At 43.8% G+C, this 17,804-nt stretch overlaps 2 protein-coding genes across 3 annotated transcripts; both read left to right on the top strand.

The window, feature by feature from the left end:
* The first annotated feature begins 1,356 nt into the window (after positions 1–1,356).
* On the top strand, positions 1,357–5,420 carry ponzr10 (plac8 onzin related protein 10). Of its 2 annotated transcripts, none has more exons than XM_066651565.1 (4): positions 1,357–1,469; positions 2,492–2,637; positions 2,792–2,979; positions 4,272–5,420. In XM_066651565.1, the coding sequence occupies exons 2-4, from the start codon at positions 2,529–2,531 to the stop codon at positions 4,443–4,445; spliced, it is 471 nt and encodes a 156-aa protein (XP_066507662.1). In that variant the 5' UTR covers positions 1,357–1,469; positions 2,492–2,528; the 3' UTR covers positions 4,446–5,420. The 2 variants fall into 2 exon arrangements, with proteins under 2 accessions (XP_066507662.1, XP_066507663.1); XM_066651566.1 differs by lacking the exon at positions 1,357–1,469 and adding an exon at positions 1,490–1,566.
* Positions 5,421–9,813: 4,393 nt separating this feature from the next.
* On the top strand, positions 9,814–11,377 carry ugt5g2 (UDP glucuronosyltransferase 5 family, polypeptide G2). Its single transcript, XM_066650494.1, is given in 9 exon segments — positions 9,814–9,870; positions 10,162–10,353; positions 10,355–10,503; positions 10,505–10,724; positions 10,726–10,841; positions 10,843–10,950; positions 10,952–11,063; positions 11,065–11,129; positions 11,131–11,377. Coding segments are annotated over 9 exon segments (1,266 nt in total).
* The last annotated feature ends 6,427 nt before the right edge of the window (positions 11,378–17,804 follow it).

The following is a 17,804-nucleotide window of genomic DNA, read 5'->3' as shown; positions in this document are numbered from 1 at the left end:
CTCGGGCCACAGGATGAAGCGAAGCGTTTCTCGGGCCACAGTATGAGGCGAAGCGTTCCTCGGGCCACAGTATGAGGCGAAGCGTTCCTCGGGCCACAGTATGAGGCGAAGCGTTCCTCGGGCCACAGTATGAAATGTGGCGTTCCTCGGGCCACAGTATGAAATGTGGCGTTCCTCGGGCCACAGGATGAAGCAAAGCGTTCCTCGGGCCACAGGATGAAGCAAAGCGTTCCTCGGGCCACAGGATGAAGCGTAGCGTTCCTCGGGCCACAGGATGAAGCGAAGCTTTCCTCGGGACACAGGATGAAGCGTAGCGTTCCTCGGGCCACAGGATGAAGCGTAGCGTTCCTCGGGCCACAGGATGAAGCGTAGCGTTCCTCGGGCCACAGGATGAAGCGTAGCGTTCCTCGGGCCACAGGATGAAGCGTAGCGTTCCTCGGGCCACAGGATGAAGCGTAGCGTTCCTCGGGCCACAGGATGAAGCGTAGCGTTCCTCGGGCCACAGGATGAAGCGAAGCGTTCCTCGGGCCACAGGATGAAGCGTAGCGTTCCTCGGGCCACAGGATGAAGCGAAGCGTTCCTCGGGCCACAGGATGAAGCGAAGCGTTCCTCGGGCCACAGGATGAAGCGTAGCGTTCCTCGGGCCACAGGATGAAGCGAAGCGTTCCTCGGGCCACAGGATGAAGCGTAGCGTTCCTCGGGCCACAGGATGAAGCGTAGCGTTCCTCGGGACACAGGATGAAATGTAGCGTTCCTCGGGCCACAGGATGAAGCGAAGCGTTCCTCGGGCCACAGGATGAGGCGAAGCGTTCCTCGGGCCACAGGATGAAGCATAGCGTTCCTCGGGCCACAGGATGAAGCGTAGCGTTCCTCGGGCCACAGGATGAAGCGTAGCGTTCCTCGCGCCACAGGATGAAGCGTAGCGTTCCTCGCGCCACAGGATGAGAAATCTGCACATGCACTACCTGTTCACAAATGTATAGACACCCCATATACTCATATACTGTAAAATCTCAATAAAAACACAATAAAGTGAGATATCATCCTCTGGAGCAGCTGCACATGATCACAGCGTCACTCTCCTCAGTGCTAACTCTTCCCCAGGTGTGTGTTAAACACCATTCGTCTGTGGAGCAGAGATCATTTAGGACCTAATCAGGTATCAGCACATGGCCTCATTATACACTTTCATGACTGCCATCAAATCCTCACAGCAATGTTTCAGATGCTTAAACCTTTTCATAAGAGAATCCTACTTCTGTAAAGAGAAACACACATTTCATTCCAGAAAAAAAACATTAAATTGAAAACAAAAGTGTTTAAAAGCGGAGCCGGAGGGGGTTGGGAGAGACGTGACTCACCGGGTGACATTCCCTCTCTGCATTGTTGTATTTTAGTTTTGTGTCATTGGAACATGTGCTGCATGTGTCACAGCCCTGAGAAACACATCCTGACACACAGCCGCTCAGGTAAGACTTCAGAGCCCAGAGTTACTGCGTGTTTAATCTCTGCGTACACGCTCTAATTTATCAGTTCATGGAAAGTGTGTTTTTGTTGCAGCGTGAAGTAAGAAATGATCATTTAATTTTAAGAAATACATATAATGAGCTTATGATGATAATTGTTTTTTTGTGAATGTATAATATTTTTTTAATTCAGAGGACACTGACTAAAGTGGGCTTTAAATAAATGTAGAAATATTGTGTTATTAATAAAAATAAAACACTTTCATTTTCAAATAAATCACAACTGAAATATTTCACAAATTTTGGAACAAAAAAGAAATACATTTTTTCCGTATTGTCTTTATTTTCATTTCGTTTTCTATTTTCACTCAGAGTCTGAATGTAGTTTTACTCCTTCACTATAAATAGATAAAAACAGGACAGTCCAGTTTAAAGGTGTCTTGCTCTCCGTCCGTCTCCTGCTGCTGTTTAAAACAGCTTCTTCCTGTTGAGCTGCAGACAGAAAGGGTCACAGGTCAAATCCACGTAACAGCCCCAGGGTTTGGTTTCTGCCCAAAGACGAGGATTAATCTGGAGTAAGAGCATCTACTCGTTTATTGATTTAAACATTTCTGTGAGGATTTGATGGCAAAGCATTAGGATACTTTAGTCCACCCTAAAGGTAACAGATGGAGCGCCCTCTCCAGAGAGCCCCACTTTTACACCCCTCAATGGGCTCGTTGTTTCTCAGCTCTGCTGACCCTGCAGGTCACTGTGTAGTTCTACAGTTACAGACTGTGGTCCACCTGATACGAGTGGATCAGACACAGCAGTAGCTGCTGGAGTTTTTAAACCCTGTGTCCACTCTCTGTCCACTCTGTGAGACACTCCTCCCTCGTTGGTCCACCTTGTAGATGTAGAGTCAGAGACAGTAGCTCATCTGTCGCTGCACGGTGTGTGTCAGGGTTTAAAAACTCCAGCAGCACTGCTGTATCTGATCCACGTGAAAATGAATGTTTTTTTTTTGTTATTCTTAATGTTTGCAGACTCTAGATTTGCTGGACTTTCTGGACTCAGCTGAAGATGGCAGCCACAGCGATTGTGGTCCAACAGGCTCCCCAGGTCCTATCGGTGCCTCAGGTCACGAAGTGGTCCTCTGGGCTTTTCCACTGCTGTCAGGATGTGAAAGCTTGTGAGTGTTACAGTGACGCAGTGCTACTTCATTTTTAGGTTATATTTTGTTAAATAAAATTACAATCATCATTTTTAATACAACACTTTAAATGTTATTTCAGTATTTCCTGTTTTCTAGGCTTTGCTGTAACATCTGAATCTCTTGTCTTTAGGCTGCTTTGCGTTCTTCTGCTGTCCCTGTTTTGCCTGCTCCACCTCGAGGGAGTTTGGCCAGAGCCTCTGTCTGCCCATGGTGGATATAATCGGGGCAGGAATCCTGGCGGCTAATGGCATGCCCATCTGTGTGCCCCCCGTCACTCTCTCCATGAGGGTGGGTTTACGCTACAAATACCAAATTGAGGTGAGTCTTAGTGTTACCAGCCTTACAACTGTGTAAAATTATTCTCCCTGTGTCTGTCTGTGTTTCCTCCGGGTGACTGTCTGTGAGGAGTGTGGTGTGTTCTCTCTGTGTCTGCGTGGGTTTCCTCCGGGCGACTGTCTGTGAGCAGTGTGGTGTGTTCTCCCTGTGTCTGCGTGGGTTTCCTCCGGGCGACTGTCTGTGAGGAGTGTGGTGTGTTCTCCTTGTGTCTGTGTGGGTTTCCTCCAGGTGACTGTCTGTGAGGAGTGTGGTGTGTTCTCTCTGTGTCTGCGTGGGTTTCCTCCGGGCGACTGTCTGTGAGGAGTGTGGTGTGTTCTCCCTGTGTCTGTGTGGGTTTCCTCCGGGTGACTGTCTGTGAGGAGTGTGGTGTGTTCTCCCTGTGTCGGCGTGGGTTTCCTCTGGGTGACTGTCTGTGAGGAGTGTGGTGTGTTCTCTCTGTGTCTTCGTGGGTTTCCTTCAGGTGACTGTCTGTGAGGAGTGTGGTGTGTTCTCCCTGTGTCTGCGTGGGTTTCCTCCGGGTGACTGTCTGTGAGGAGTGTGGTGTGTTCTCTCAGTGTCTGTGTGGGTTTTCCTCGGGGTGACTGTCTGTGAGGAGTGTGGTGTGTTCTCTCAGTGTCTGTGTGGGTTTTCCTCGGGGTGACTGTCTGTGAGGAGTGTGGTGTGTTCTCCCTGTGTCTGCGTGGGTTTCCTCCGGGTGACTGTCTGTGAGGAGTGTGGTGTGTTCTCTCTGTGTCTGCGTGGGTTTCCTCCGGGTGACTGTCTGTGAGGAGTGTGGTGTGTTCTCCCTGTGTCTGCGTGGGTTTCCTCCGGGTGACTGTCTGTGAGGAGTGTGGTGTGTTCTCTCTGTGTCTGCATGGGTTTCCTCCGGGTGACTGCCTGTGAGGAGTGTGGTGTGTTCTCCCTGCGTCTGCGTGGGTTTCCTCCGGGTGACTGTCTGTGAGGAGTGCGGTGTGTTCTCTCTGTGTCTGCATGGGTTTCCTCCGGGTGACTGTCTGTGAGGAGTGTGGTGTGTTCTCCCTGTGTCTGCGTGGGTTTCCTCCGGGTGACTGTCTGTGAGGAGTGTGGTGTGTTCTCCCTGTGTCTGCGTGGGTTTCCTCCGGGTGACTGACTGTGAGGAGTGTGGTGTGTTCTCCCTGTGTCTGCGTGGGTTTCACGTAGAGCTGTACAGCTACAAAGAGGAACCCAGCACTGAGAAAAGGAAACAGACACAAAAGAAGATCATCTGCAGCTGCTTCTGTATTTAACGTGAATGTTTACCTGTGTTTGATTTGCAGGGAGACATCTGCACTGACATCGTTATTTCTTGTTGCTGTGTTTACTGCTCCTGGTGTCAGATGCGCAGGGAGATCGAACATCGCCAGAAAACCAGCGCAGTCATGTGCAGCCAACCTGCTTCTGTCATCACCACTGTCAGTCAGCCGCCCACCGTAGCTGTCACCATGATGTAGGCCACGGAGGCTGTGGTCCTGGTTCACTCCAAAACTGTGGAGTAACCAGAGCCTGTGCGTGTAAAAGCACTTATCGTTCCCTGTTAATATTTTATATAATGAATGTATACTAAAGGCCCACAAGCACCAAACAGCAAAACATGAAGCTTTTAATGAGCAAGAGATTAGCCACGAGCCCCACAGCAGTGTTCTCCCCCTGTGTAAACAGCCCCTGTTCAGAACGCCCGCTTTCAGCACCTGTTCCTTTAAATGATAATGAGCCGCTCGCTGTTCACCCCGACCCCGAGCGCACAGCAGTGAGGAGCGAGGAGCAGAAGCTCTGATTTTTAGCCGTTTTCACTCTGTTCTCTTTCTTCTCCGTTTTTACTCAGTGCTCTTTCTTCTCCTCTGTTTCGCTGTGTCTAACCTTGTCTTTGCGCTCTCACGTAAACGCAGGTCCAGCGCTGTGATTGGACAGACTCAGACGAGGGGGCGGGGCCATTCTAAAGTCTCTGCACTTGACGTCAGAAGCAGAGCAGAATGTGTGAGAGTTGGTGGGCTCCAGATCCACACATTAATGTGGACATGAAATGAACGAGATCTTCTCATAATTTGCCCCCTTTAAATAAACCAAGAACTTGCTCTTCAGATGATTCTTAGTGGAATTGGGTCTGTGGGCACCGTCTTGTTGAAAAATAACCTCTGGTTATTCCACTACAGAAGATAAGAACTTTATAACAGAGGGAAGCAAGTCTGTGTGTAGTTTTTTAGTCAATGACTCGTTGTTAATGCCATTAAAAGCTGAATAGTTTGCCTCATGATAAAACTTTGTTACAAACAGAAACATTTTAATACAATAATTAAAGATATTAATACAGTACTGGAGTGAAAGGCGTGAGAGATGAATGTGACCGAGGTGTGTGTTAAAATGATAAATTGTGTACAGTTAATTAACCATGTGTGTACGGTTAATATCTTGGAATAAAGCCATGTTTGACAATAAACAGATGTGTGGGTAAGTGTTTGTTTAGTCTCTGAAATATTAAGGCTTGACCACTGCTAATGTCTCCCACCCGATTACCCACTAATCTACAGACAATCTGGGGTGGGTGTGGAGTAAAGGAACAGCTTTCTCCTCCTTCAACATCCACAGCTGCTCCCTGAATGCAGAGGATGACTCCCTGCCATTAACTGTGCTCTGATTTCTGAACAGAACTCTCTGATTACTGCTCCACGTGCACTATGTTGCATTGCCCTGCATGCCGTGTGGCCGTTTTTTCGTTTCCTCTGGACTGTGATTGCTCTGCGAACTCATGATGTTGCATTAGTGGTAGTTAGCACTAGCCTTCACCGTCCCAGCTTCGTGGTATCCTGTGATATTGTGTGGAATTGATGTTTTATAAGAAAAGTCATCAAGTTGGAGCAGTTTAAAGGCTAAGCACCACTTAATGGACCTCCATGAATATTTGACATTATTTTAGTTACTGACAGATATAAGTATGAATTAAAATAAAAATAGCTGCTTAATTTGCTTTAAAACTGACAATTTTATTAAATTGACGGAAAAACCCGAGCTCTCTACGGAAATTCGTGAACACAACCGTGACGTCACTGGTGGACAACAGCTGAACAACGCCGCGGTAAAACACCGTTATGACTGACTGTTATGACAGTATCTAGCTAAATAACCAACATTATTCATGACAATAGCCTAGCAATAAGCTAAACTCAAATGTAGAGGTACCGTTATTCTTGTAAATGTGATCGAAGTCGAATTCGAATTCATCCGACACTATAAACCTCCGTAATGCAGCTACGTAGCCGAGCATAATCTGAGACACCGAGTTTAGCGAGTCAAGCTAACGTTAACTAACACCAACTAAAACAGGCGAAGTAAGTGTCCTTACCCTGTTTACCTCCATGTTACAGAGGCTCTTGAACACCTTTCGTTGGTGTCCTTACATGCCCATATTGTTGGAAAAGCGCCAGTGAAATGAGCTACAGATAACGGAGTGAGCGGATGGTCCTTTCCAAAGTGCCCGTTTAAAGTTGACAACTTTAGTCCATTTTCTGGATCTTTGGGGATCTTTGGGCCATTTGTTCACAGATGTCCCACTGTACATTGAATGATTGCAGCCAAAAACAACACACCTTTTCCTCATTTTTGCATTAAATTAAGTGCAGCTTCTAGAGTTGTTGTCCACCATCTACGTCACAGGCAAGACGCCTATTAGAGTTTCCCAACACCGCTGGGGGGGGGACCAACGGTCTTTTAAACCTTATTCCTTGAATTAGTAAGAAATAACATGTTTTCTGACGATCAATAAACACAAGTTAGGAACTCAAACTCCACTGTATTTATTTGTTTGACACTTTCATAGAGCTGCTGCTTAGCCTTTAAGAAAATACAGTTTGTTGTTGTTGACATCAGTTTTCTTCATAGTGTCCCAGTCCACAAATCTGTGCATTAAAGCCAGTTGGTTCCACAGTGACCAACACAGCAGAGCTCTCAAAGACACAGGTAAGACCTTTGTGTGTTTTCATTTAGTCTCTTGCTTTATTTATTAATGCACAAAGTATAGGTCTGAAGACCACAAATATCTTCAAATAATGAAATTAAAACAACTGTCACTATGCAACTTAAAATCTCAAAATTGCAAAACTGCAAGTGACATAAGACTTTAAACTAATGCATTTTGGAACTAAATAAAATTTTTCAATTTATCAGAATGTGCCACAGAATCATAAAAGTTGCTCCACATTCAGATAAAAGTAGAAAATCAGCTTCGAGACTTGGAGAAATATTTAGTTCCAAGAAGCTGAAAAATGTTTTAAACATTAGTTTAAAGTTTCAGTCACTTGCAGTTTAACAGCTTTTTAAATTGTTCATAGCGACAGAGTTTTTATTAAATTCAGAGGCAGATATTCATTTCACATTTTTACTCAAATCTCCAAGCAGGAAGTAGCTTTCACTGTGTCTTATGTTCTGCTTTACTGACTGCCAGGTATTATCTGGACACTTTCCAGGTACATTACTATCACTAAAAAGATGCAATCAGTGTATATTTAAAGGTGCAGCAGTGGTGTTAGAGTCCAGTTGTGTTCCCTAAAGGTTCATTACATTCTCTTCTCCAGAAGGAGAGGGGGATCTCTGTAATCTTTCATTATACAACTGTGGAGAATAAAAGAACACAATAAAAGTCCTGGAGATGAAACGGGGCGAATGAAACCAACACGACTTTAACATCCACAGTTAATATAGAATAAGGTATAGTTCAGTTCCTTAATTTAAGGTACAGTGTATGCTCCACTGAGGGAACCACCACAGTGACAGTTTACTGACTGTGTATCTTGAATGCTAAAAGGACACAGTGTCTTTAAGATAAGAAGTGAAATGAAATGGCTGTGATCATCAACTCCCAGCCAGTGGCCCTCACAATTCCTCAGCAGCCTGTTGTGGCGTAGACTACAGAGGTTCTGATTCTAGCAGGAAACTCAGTCACTTCTTTAAGGTGCTGGGGTACATTATGCTTATCATATATATTTTTTCCCAGCCAAATCACCCATGTCAACAGAGTCAATGTTGTCCCCACGTATGGATGTCCTCCATCATCAGTGATGGGTCCAGGATGAGTTGAGCATAGGTTCCACATTCACAGACAGCCTAAAAAACCACATCTCTCTAAATTACAACAGTCTACTATGGGCCCTTGTGGACCTCATATATAGAGAATTACTGGGCTGTCCACGTTTAACCGATAAAGGCAGCCCACCTGCGTCCTACTCGTAGCCCATGTACCAACGCACCCATGGCCTTTTGCCCATCTTTGGGCCTCGCTGACGTGTGTTGGCTGGGTCATACTGTTATTTTGTTAAGTGGGTTTGAAAGATGCAGCTTGGAAGCGGAAATGTAATCAAGCACTGCTGTACTACGGTAATAACACTGTAATAATAACAATGCACTGACAACAAAGAATGTAATTACATTTTAAGCAGGAACTGATATTTTTTAAAATAGGTACAAGAAATACACACATAGTTTAAGATCTCGACCTGAACCTTCACTGCTAGCAGCATTACTGTTCACATCTGATTATGTTCCATATCTCAGTGTACATTCATTACAAGACATAATGAACCTTACTCCAAGTAATAGAACAAGGAAAAACCTGCCTTAAAAACTACCAGGAAATAACACGACGTGACAAACGTATCTCACTCTGATCTCAGTGATGTTAAGATGTGTATCCACCACATTTTTCTCACGCCTTGATAAGTCTACTTTCAGTTAAAGTATAACAAGTCACTGCTAAGTCTCAGAGTGTCCAGTTTATGGTGAATTTTAGACACAATTCAGCGCTCCTCATCACAAAGACGATGGTGTGCCAGGGTCCTTCAGGCTAATGGAACCATGCAGTGCTCAGTCATGACTACATTTCAGTGAAAAACATGCAGCAGATGGTCAGGCCACGGTTAGAAAGGCTTCATAACCTCCACTTTTGTGGGTCAGTGTTTTCATGCCGTGTTTGTATGCTTCATAACCTCCAATTTTGTGGGTCAGTAATACTTAATGATGCCTGGCGTTAGTTTGTAAGACGTATAACAGTTTATACAACACTCTAAAAGTGATACCCAGTGAGAGTCTGACTAATATCAGATTCATAACAAGGACAATGCTCTGTAATGCCTTATGGAAACTGATTTTATAGGAGGTATAGACCCTTGTTTTAGGACGTATTTGACATTTGAATATAACTAGGCTTTACACCAGGCTTTATTAGGCATTATCTGTGTCTTATGACTTCTAATAAATGCAAAACTAAAGCCTTAGGAATACAACACTCATATGACCTGTCACTAAATGGTCACTTCTGAAACTATAGGCTATAACTCCAAATCACTTTGATTTACTGAGGCAAAGAACCAACAGTGTTAAGCAGGGCTTAAACATTTCACAAAACAAAGAGCGCAAAAGAAAGCGTAACAATAGGATTACTTTATAAAATCTAAATTATACATTATAAAAATAGACATCCCCTCCCGGCTGCCCGTGTCTGTGGGGGTTTCCTCCGGGTGACTGTCTGTTAGGAGTGTGATGTTTTCTCCCTGTGTCTGTGTGAGTTTCCTCTGGGTGCTCCGATTTCCTCCCACACTCCAAAAACACATGTTTGTAGGTGGATTGAAGACTCAAAAGTGTTCGTAGGTGTGAGTGTGTGTCACCCTGTGAAGGATTGGCGCCCTCTCCAGGGTGTCTTGCCGTGTTGCACCCAGTTATTCTGGGTAGACTCCGGACCCACCACCACCCTGAACTGGATAAGGGTTATAGACAATGAATGAATGAATGTTGTTGCCCAAAAGACAAGAAGCATCCCTCTCTTCTGGAGTTGCCATGAAGGCAAGATCCCTGGTGTTTCCCATGGAAGGCAGCCACTGGGTCAGCATGGAGGTACATCTGGAGGTGCATGTGGCACGTTTTGCAAGCGACATTATAACACAAGCATATGGTACATTTCCCCTGCTCCAACTTTACACAGTCAGCAGATTTAAATGAAGTTTGCCTGAGCAGGGAAATATGTGCCTGGGAACCCTGAGGATTAGGATTAACAACCTCCAGCTACATTAATCAGCACAACAGGGTGAAAACCAGAAAGGATTTTAGGGGGACTTCTTGATTTGCTTGCCAAGGGTTTGGTGCTTGCTCTGTGACATCTTCATCCTCTTCTCTACCTTCTTTCAGGTGATGGTGAAGAAGCTCCACACCTAGGGGCACCAGATGAACATTATCCAACAGTCTCAGAGTTTGTTTGTGAAAGAGCACCCGCCTTACTATCCGTTCGTACCTGTCGAGTTGATCAAGAAAGGAGCTTGAGTTGATTTGTTCAGCACTGCGATTCGCAATGTCCTGGAATGGCAGAAGGAAGGAGCTCTTTATAGGCACACTTACCTGAATAACAGAACTGAGCCAAATCCTTCAGGTGGCCCACAAACTCACCTGCAGCATGCTGACCACCATGCTGGAGGACAAGGAACTTAGGGCTCAACAAAGGGATGCCCAGTATGACCTAGTGCTGACTGACCCTGATGCCTGCTGGCACTATCCTGGCACACTACCTTGAGTTGCCTCTGGTCTACAATGTGAGATGGAGGGCCACTTCTCCATAGCACCCTGCTATGCACATCTCTTATGTGATTCCTCATGGGATTCACGTGGGATTCCTGGAGAGAACCCACAACATCTTGCACCACTGCCTTAACATCCTTCAAGAGCACTTGGTGATCCTACCAATCTATGATGACCTTCTTGAAAAATAAATTTTCTCCTAACACCAGCATTCCAGCTTTGCATCGTGCTGCAGACCTGTGGCTGAGGAGGGCAGACTTTGTGTTTGAGTTCCCACGTCTGACCATGCCTAACTTTGGCATTGGTAGGGGAAAAGTCAAACACTCTGGGCAACAACGCCATGCTGTTACAATGGATTCAACAGAGTTATCTTCTTGGTCACTCTAAGACCAATACCTTTGTTGCCAATCTATCATGGGGTACCAGTACTAGGACTGCCTTTGCTTTTTGACCAGTTGGATCATTTGAATCGTGGAGCAGCTCGGGTGCTAGAGGCAGCAACCCTTTATGGCAATCCTTTTCCTTGAGGCAGTGAGGGATATCATAGAGAATCCGGCCTACTGCCTCAACCTGCAGAAACGTTCGCTTGCACAGGGATCACCCTTTGGACAAAGCTGCATTCTGGGTTGAGTTTGCTTTCCGACACAAGGGGACGCCCCACCTTTGAACTGTGGCTTATAGCATGCATTTCTACTCTTACTACAGCCTGGATGTGGCAGCTCTGTGGTTCTTTTTGCTTCTGTCGGTCGTAGGTGGCTTCTGTTTGCTTTGTAAGGCTCTAATATGCAAGAAGGTTTCAAAGAACTCCAACGAGAGCATAACAAGTTTCTGAGAGATGACAGCAACGATTTGAAAGAGACAAAAAGGGAGAGAGATTTTCCAATTAAGATGGCCTTGATAATAATTACGGCACCATATTAACCACACACTCAGTTTACAAATTGATTTTGCTCTCTCTTTCACTCTCTATCTCAGATCCTTCTGTCTTTTGCTTCTTTCTCCCCCCCCCCCCCCTCTCTCTCTCTCTCTCTCTCTCTGGGTAAAGATGTGCCTCTTTCAGCTCTGAGGATTCCCTGCCAAGACCAACTGAGAGCCAGTGATTAGGCCCAGACCACTTCCCGGAATCATTAAAGTTTCCGCTAATCCCCTCTTTGCATAACGCTAGGAACGAGAGTAATTGTAGAAAAAGAAAGCCCATAAACAGACTGGCTAGCCCGGGGTGATGTAATCATGCAGTGGGCCGGATAACATCTGTGATCACTGAATAATTTGGCGATTATCTAATTTATTCCAATCTCGTACAGTCCGGGTACAGGATTGTTTTTTTTTGTTTTGTTTTTTTGTTTTTTTCTGTTTTATTTTCAGATGCATAAACCTGAACGTACCCCTGCACGGCAATCATAATAAAATCCTGTTTGATGGCAGAGAACTGGTCTGTGGTCAGCAGTATCCTTCTCTGTGTATGTGATGGTATTCCACCAGTAGATGGAGCAACAGATGCACTTTCCCCAGAAGGTTCCCATCAAGAATCTTAAAGGCAAAGGATTGACCTACCATTTATAAACACAGAGCCTGTTTTCAGTTAAGAAATCAGCGACATATTTGCGCTCTGGAAGCCTGGACGAAGCCCTCCTCTTTGTCAGACACAAGAGCAAAGATGGAGAGATCGAGAGATGGACGAATTGACGGACAGGGCAATAAGGAGCGGGAGAAAGAGGAGAGCTGAAACTGATTGAGAGGGCATTAAGCCCGGCTGTAGACACTAATGTACGCTTCTAATGACTCATTATCTCATTATCAATCTTTCTCTCACTCATCTTTTCTTTTTCCCACTCTCTCTATCCCCCTCCCGATCGACTAGCAATGATGGGAATAGCAATTAGGACACTGGGCTGCCAAATGGCTATTTTAATTAGCTTTCCTTAAGAGAGACAAGGAGGTGGGAGGGCACAGACAGGAGGGGGGGGGGGGGGGATGAGCGAGGGTGAGAGAGAAAGAGAGGGAGAGAGAGAGGGAAAGAGAGGGAGACTGATGTTCTTAATAAGTGTATGAGATTAGGAGGTCATTAGACCTATGCTCAGATTGATGATTAGGAATTCCTGCAGGTCATAGACACTTATTACCGCAGCCCACTCAGTGTTAATAGAACTATCCTATTTGTGTTAAACACTAAGAAATTAAAACTAAAAACCAATTATAGCCCAATGACCGCCCTCCACTGGTCAGCCATCACCTCCATGAAGAGCTGTTGAAAAAGCTTCATGGACGAGGAGGAAGTCCTGTCACATCTCCGTCTGTTTACACTCTCCTCGATTTTCTGAACTTTTTCTTAATTCAGAATTTTAATTCATTCATACATTTTTCCAGAATGATCTGAAATTTCCAGGCTTTATTTTTAATTTGATTAACATTCTGCCTTGAATTTGAACTTGCAAGAATTGTTTTTACATTTTGTCCAACATTTTTAACAAATATTTTGATCTCCAAATAAAAACATGGATCATTTTTGTAGATTTTTTTTCATGACGAATGAGTCAATACACCGTCAGACAAACTCTCACTGTGATATCACCTTTTGCTGCCGCTGTCTGTGCCTTCAGTTAGAGAACATAATTGTACCTTATTCTATAATAACTGTAGATTTTTATAGGAATTGTGTTGATTTCTTACGACCCGTTTCATCTCCAGGACTTTAACTATGTTCTTTTACGTACACAGTTCTGTAAAGGCCTTTGCTTCTGGAGAAGAGAATGTAATGAAGCTGTAGGGAACACGACTAGACTTTAAAACCACTGCTGTACCTGTGAAGATACCCTACACTGTTCGTACCTTTAGTGATCAACACCATACCTTTCTCCTGAGAGTTTAATATCATGAATTTTGTCTAATTTCCTTAATCTTATGAATTTTTCACACGGTCAGAGAAAGCTCCTGTGCAGGTAGATTTCTGTTAAATTACAAACCTTGTAAATAGACTCTTTAAGGTCCAGCGGTGGTCTAAAGTTTGAGTTCTTTCTGTTTTCCAGAGGCAGAGATGTGAGTGTTTGTAAGTTTTCAGAACAGAACTGGATTTGAAACACGGTGAGTGGGAGATTGTTGCCTTCTGCTCTGAATCTGGGCAAAATATCTGTGTGAAATCTATGAGCTTGTGTTAATGATCAGTTTCCACAGGTCAGTTACTGATCGGCCCTTTGTCCTTCACTGCTGTGAGAGCGGAGGGAGAGTCACATTAAAACACTGAGGCTTTTCTCCAGGATTAATAAGTGGTCAGTTTATGATCCGCTACACAGCCCTGAATATGTGTATCCTGTTCACTTAAATAATCTCTCTCTCTCTCTCTCTCTCTCTCTCTCTCTCGCTGCCCTCTTTGTCATGAATTGTCCCGGGGTTATGATTGTTATGATTTATATGAGTCTGCTCCGAGACACTCTCTCTCTCTCTCTCTCTCTCTCTCTCTCTCTCCACTCTGTCTTCATCTCACTTCATCTCTCTCGTTCCTCCTCTCTTCTCTCTGTCTTCTTCTCTAATCATTTATACTTGCATCCCCTTAGGCCGATTCTGAGAGTAATAATGAAAGAGATTTAACCCTTTCATGCTCCACCACTCTGACCCTAAACATTTTTTTTCCACTCTCTCTCTCTCTCTCTCTCTCTCTCTCTTTCTCTCTCTCCGTCGGCACACTCTCTTTTCCAATGAGTTATATTCATACAGCTATGAAAAAAAATTAATAAATAAAGCTTAAACAGAGTAAACAGTTTCAACTCATTTTCAAAAACATTTTTAAAATTTGTTAAAAGATTGTTTAAAAGTTTAAAAGGAAAAAAATGACAGAAACAGAACTTTTAAAATTCATGTTTGCCTCAAAACTTCATTTAAGACCATTGTTTTTAAGAGAAGGAAAAAAGAACAAACGCCGTACTAAATGAACACCTTCACTACAGGAACTTTAAAGAACCTCGCTGTTCTGTAACCGAGACTTGTGTAAATATTCCCTCATGGGGACCTAGAAAAGAAGACCTACAAAATGAGGACGTATGGAACCCACAACGTTACAAATGCCTTGTTTTGTCATAATACAGATACAGAGTTTGAACAATAGATAACACATCCCTTCGGTGTGTATTTCTGGCTGTTACACAGTACTGCAGCAAAGGATTTTTAAAAGAGATGTGAAACTTGATGTAAACCTTTTCAAAAAGTTTTCAAATAATTTGGTTTAAAAAATATTGTTCTTCATGAAGTGAAGGAAACATTCCCACAGTGTCACAGCATCCAAATCTTGTTTCGCCATTATTACTGAGACATTTGGTCTCTCTCTCACACACACACACACACACACAAAGACCATACAAACACAGATAGGGTTGTTTCCAAGCATTGTGGGGACTTTATACAGACATTCATTTTTTTTCATAGCGTCTGGTTGTAACTTTATCTATAAACAGATTTCCGTCTCCACAATGTGAGTAAAACCTAGTACACAAACACACACAGCATTATTGAGTAGCAATGACCTGTGTTGGAATCTGGCTTGGGTGTCAGCTGCAGTGTGTGTGTGTGTGTGTGTGTGTGTGTGTGTGTGTGTGTGTGTGTGTGTGTGTGTGTGTGTGAAGTACCTGAAGCACTGGCAATAATTCTAATAAGCCCTGAGAGGTTTTGCAGCTTGCGCTTCTGATTGAATAAACTTCTCCCAAAACTCCTCTGCTCTTCTCTTGATTTTTTTGGCCGTTATCTGCCTTTTTTTTCCTGCCTCCTTCCATCCTTCCATCCCTCCATCCTCCCTCTCTCCAGCACCAGTGGAATGGTGGCTAATTAGGCTCTGTTAATTACAAATTTAGACTAATGCACCTAATTAGAGGAACACGTCCTTCTCCACGATCTGGAAAATGATCTCTTTAACAAACAATATGACTTGATTGCAGACATTTGCATAAACAAATGAGCTAATTAATTACAATCAAGCAGTTGCTGATGAGTCGGAGGACAATGAGGCTGTGGATGTTCTCCCCAGAGAGTGAGAGAGCGAGAGCGAGAATGTTTTGCGTGCGCGTGTGTGTGTGTGTGTGTGTATTGGCATGTTTATGAGCTCATAAACTTTCATTTAAACACATGCACACTGTGTGTGTGTGTGTGTGTGCAGGGACCAGGAAAGCAAAATGCAAAGGTCCTGTAGGGATTCAGGACCCCAGGGTTCCAGATATATTTAACTACAACTGCTACAAGTGAAACATATGTATATATATTACAGTAAACAGCCAACGTGTGTTAAAAGAGTGCACACACTTTTACACACGACTGTATATATAAATGTGTGTGTGTGTGTGTGTGTGAGACAGCCTGAAGGTGTGTATGGGTTGTGATGATCATATATGTATGTTCCTTCCTGTGTAGGTCTGTGTAATAATCATGCATGTTCCTCTGTGTGTTTTGTGTGTGTGTGTGTGTGTGTGTTTGGTAATTGGCCGTATATTAAAGATAGTTGTGATGCTGCCCTCTCTAACACAGCAATAAAGCCCACTTAGAGTGTTTATTAAAAAAACACACTCTCAGAGGGGGCTGGATGGGGATGGGGTAGGAGTGTGTGTGTGTGTGTGTGTGAGGGGGGGGGGTGTTTAGAAGTGGGGGGTGGGGGGTGTGGGAGAATGGAAAAATATTGGACTTTTTCTGGCGCATCATTTTTTGTCTTTAAAAAAGTCCAAATGACCACTCAAATTGGGTAGTGCATCATTTCCTGTCAGGCCTCTGAAAGCATGGCAGACAGTTCTAATTCATCATTTGGGTGATTTAATAGCTGAGAAATATATTAAAATAATAAAAAGAAGGCTGAAATGCCCTGGATTTGCGGTGATAAATAGCCCTCCCTGGCCTGATCGGATTAGACGCGCTAACAGATATATTGCGGTCAGGATTCACGCAGGCACGCACGATTGTTTTCCAATAAAAAGTTGCATATTAAATTCCAACACAGAAAGAGGAGGGGAGAGGTCCTTCCATCTGCAAAAGCCTCCAGAAAAAGAGAGAAAAGACGAGGGGAAAGGAAAGAGAGATGAATGTGCGAAGGGAATAAGTGCTAACCGGCGCTTTAGCTTCATCTGATGACGGTGTTATGCAGAAAATATGTGTGTGTGTGAGTTTTTTGTTGCATATGTCCACACAAATAATCTTCTACCATTTTCTTATTGGCTACAATAAGGCTACACACACTCTCTCACACACACACACATACAAACACATGTACTATAATTTCTCATGCTGAGAGCAACATATTAGCATGATCATGAGCTCATAAAGTTTAATTTACACACACACACACACACACACACACACACACACAGAAAGACATTCACAGATACAGACTCACACACACACACATACAGCACATTTACTCAATGTCCACTCAAAACAGACCGTTGAAACCAGAACCCATTACAGCACAAGACCTGGAGTCGCACCCTAAACTGTCCCCATCAGAGCTACAGCTTTTTTAGCTTCTCTCTAAAAGAGAGGAAAACATCCAGCTCCACTCTGACTTCAGATCAGAACACATCCACCGTTTCTGAAAGGAAAGCAAATCTGCTTTTGTTTCTCTGAACAGTGGACTGTCCTCTGCAGCGTTGAATGTGCTTTGCATTAGTTGAAAATGTTAAACCAACTTCTACGACGGAACTTTGAACTTTTTGAAGAACTCAGAGCAAGTCTCTTTAAAACGCAGAGTAGACACAGTAAATACTGACAAACACTAATAGTGTATTTAGCTGTTGAGGCTGGATGGACTTTTTTTTTTTTTTTTGCACAGTACTGTGTACATGATCATTACACACACACACACACACACACACACACAAACACATTAGCAGCTGTTCCGCCTTTAAACACCCACGCGTTGGATGATAAATGATGCGGCTCCATGCTGTGACCTCATTCAAACACCTGTTTACTCCCAAAGGTAAACAGGTACTTTTCTGTTGTTTTCATATTTCATGCAATTTTCCCTCTTTTCCTTCATATCCCCTGCATCTGCAATCCTTTCTCTCTTTCTCTGCCGCTGCTTTTAAATACCTTTGCATTTATTCACAACCTCTGCTCGTATAAAAACTCCTCTTCATCATCCGCACTCTCATTTGTCCTCAGTGGAAGCATTTGAAATTTACAGAGGATGCTTAGATACACTCATCTCAGCTCTTAAATCTAAATACATTAAGCTTGTTTTGTATTAATACACCATTTATCAGCGTTAAAGCTCTTTGGCTGCCATGGTG

The sequence above is a fragment of the Hoplias malabaricus genome, chromosome 18 (assembly GCF_029633855.1).
Source record: "Hoplias malabaricus isolate fHopMal1 chromosome 18, fHopMal1.hap1, whole genome shotgun sequence".
In the NCBI taxonomy this organism is placed as follows: Eukaryota; Metazoa; Chordata; class Actinopteri; order Characiformes; family Erythrinidae; genus Hoplias; species Hoplias malabaricus.
This window is presented reverse-complemented; position numbering and strand designations above follow the sequence as displayed.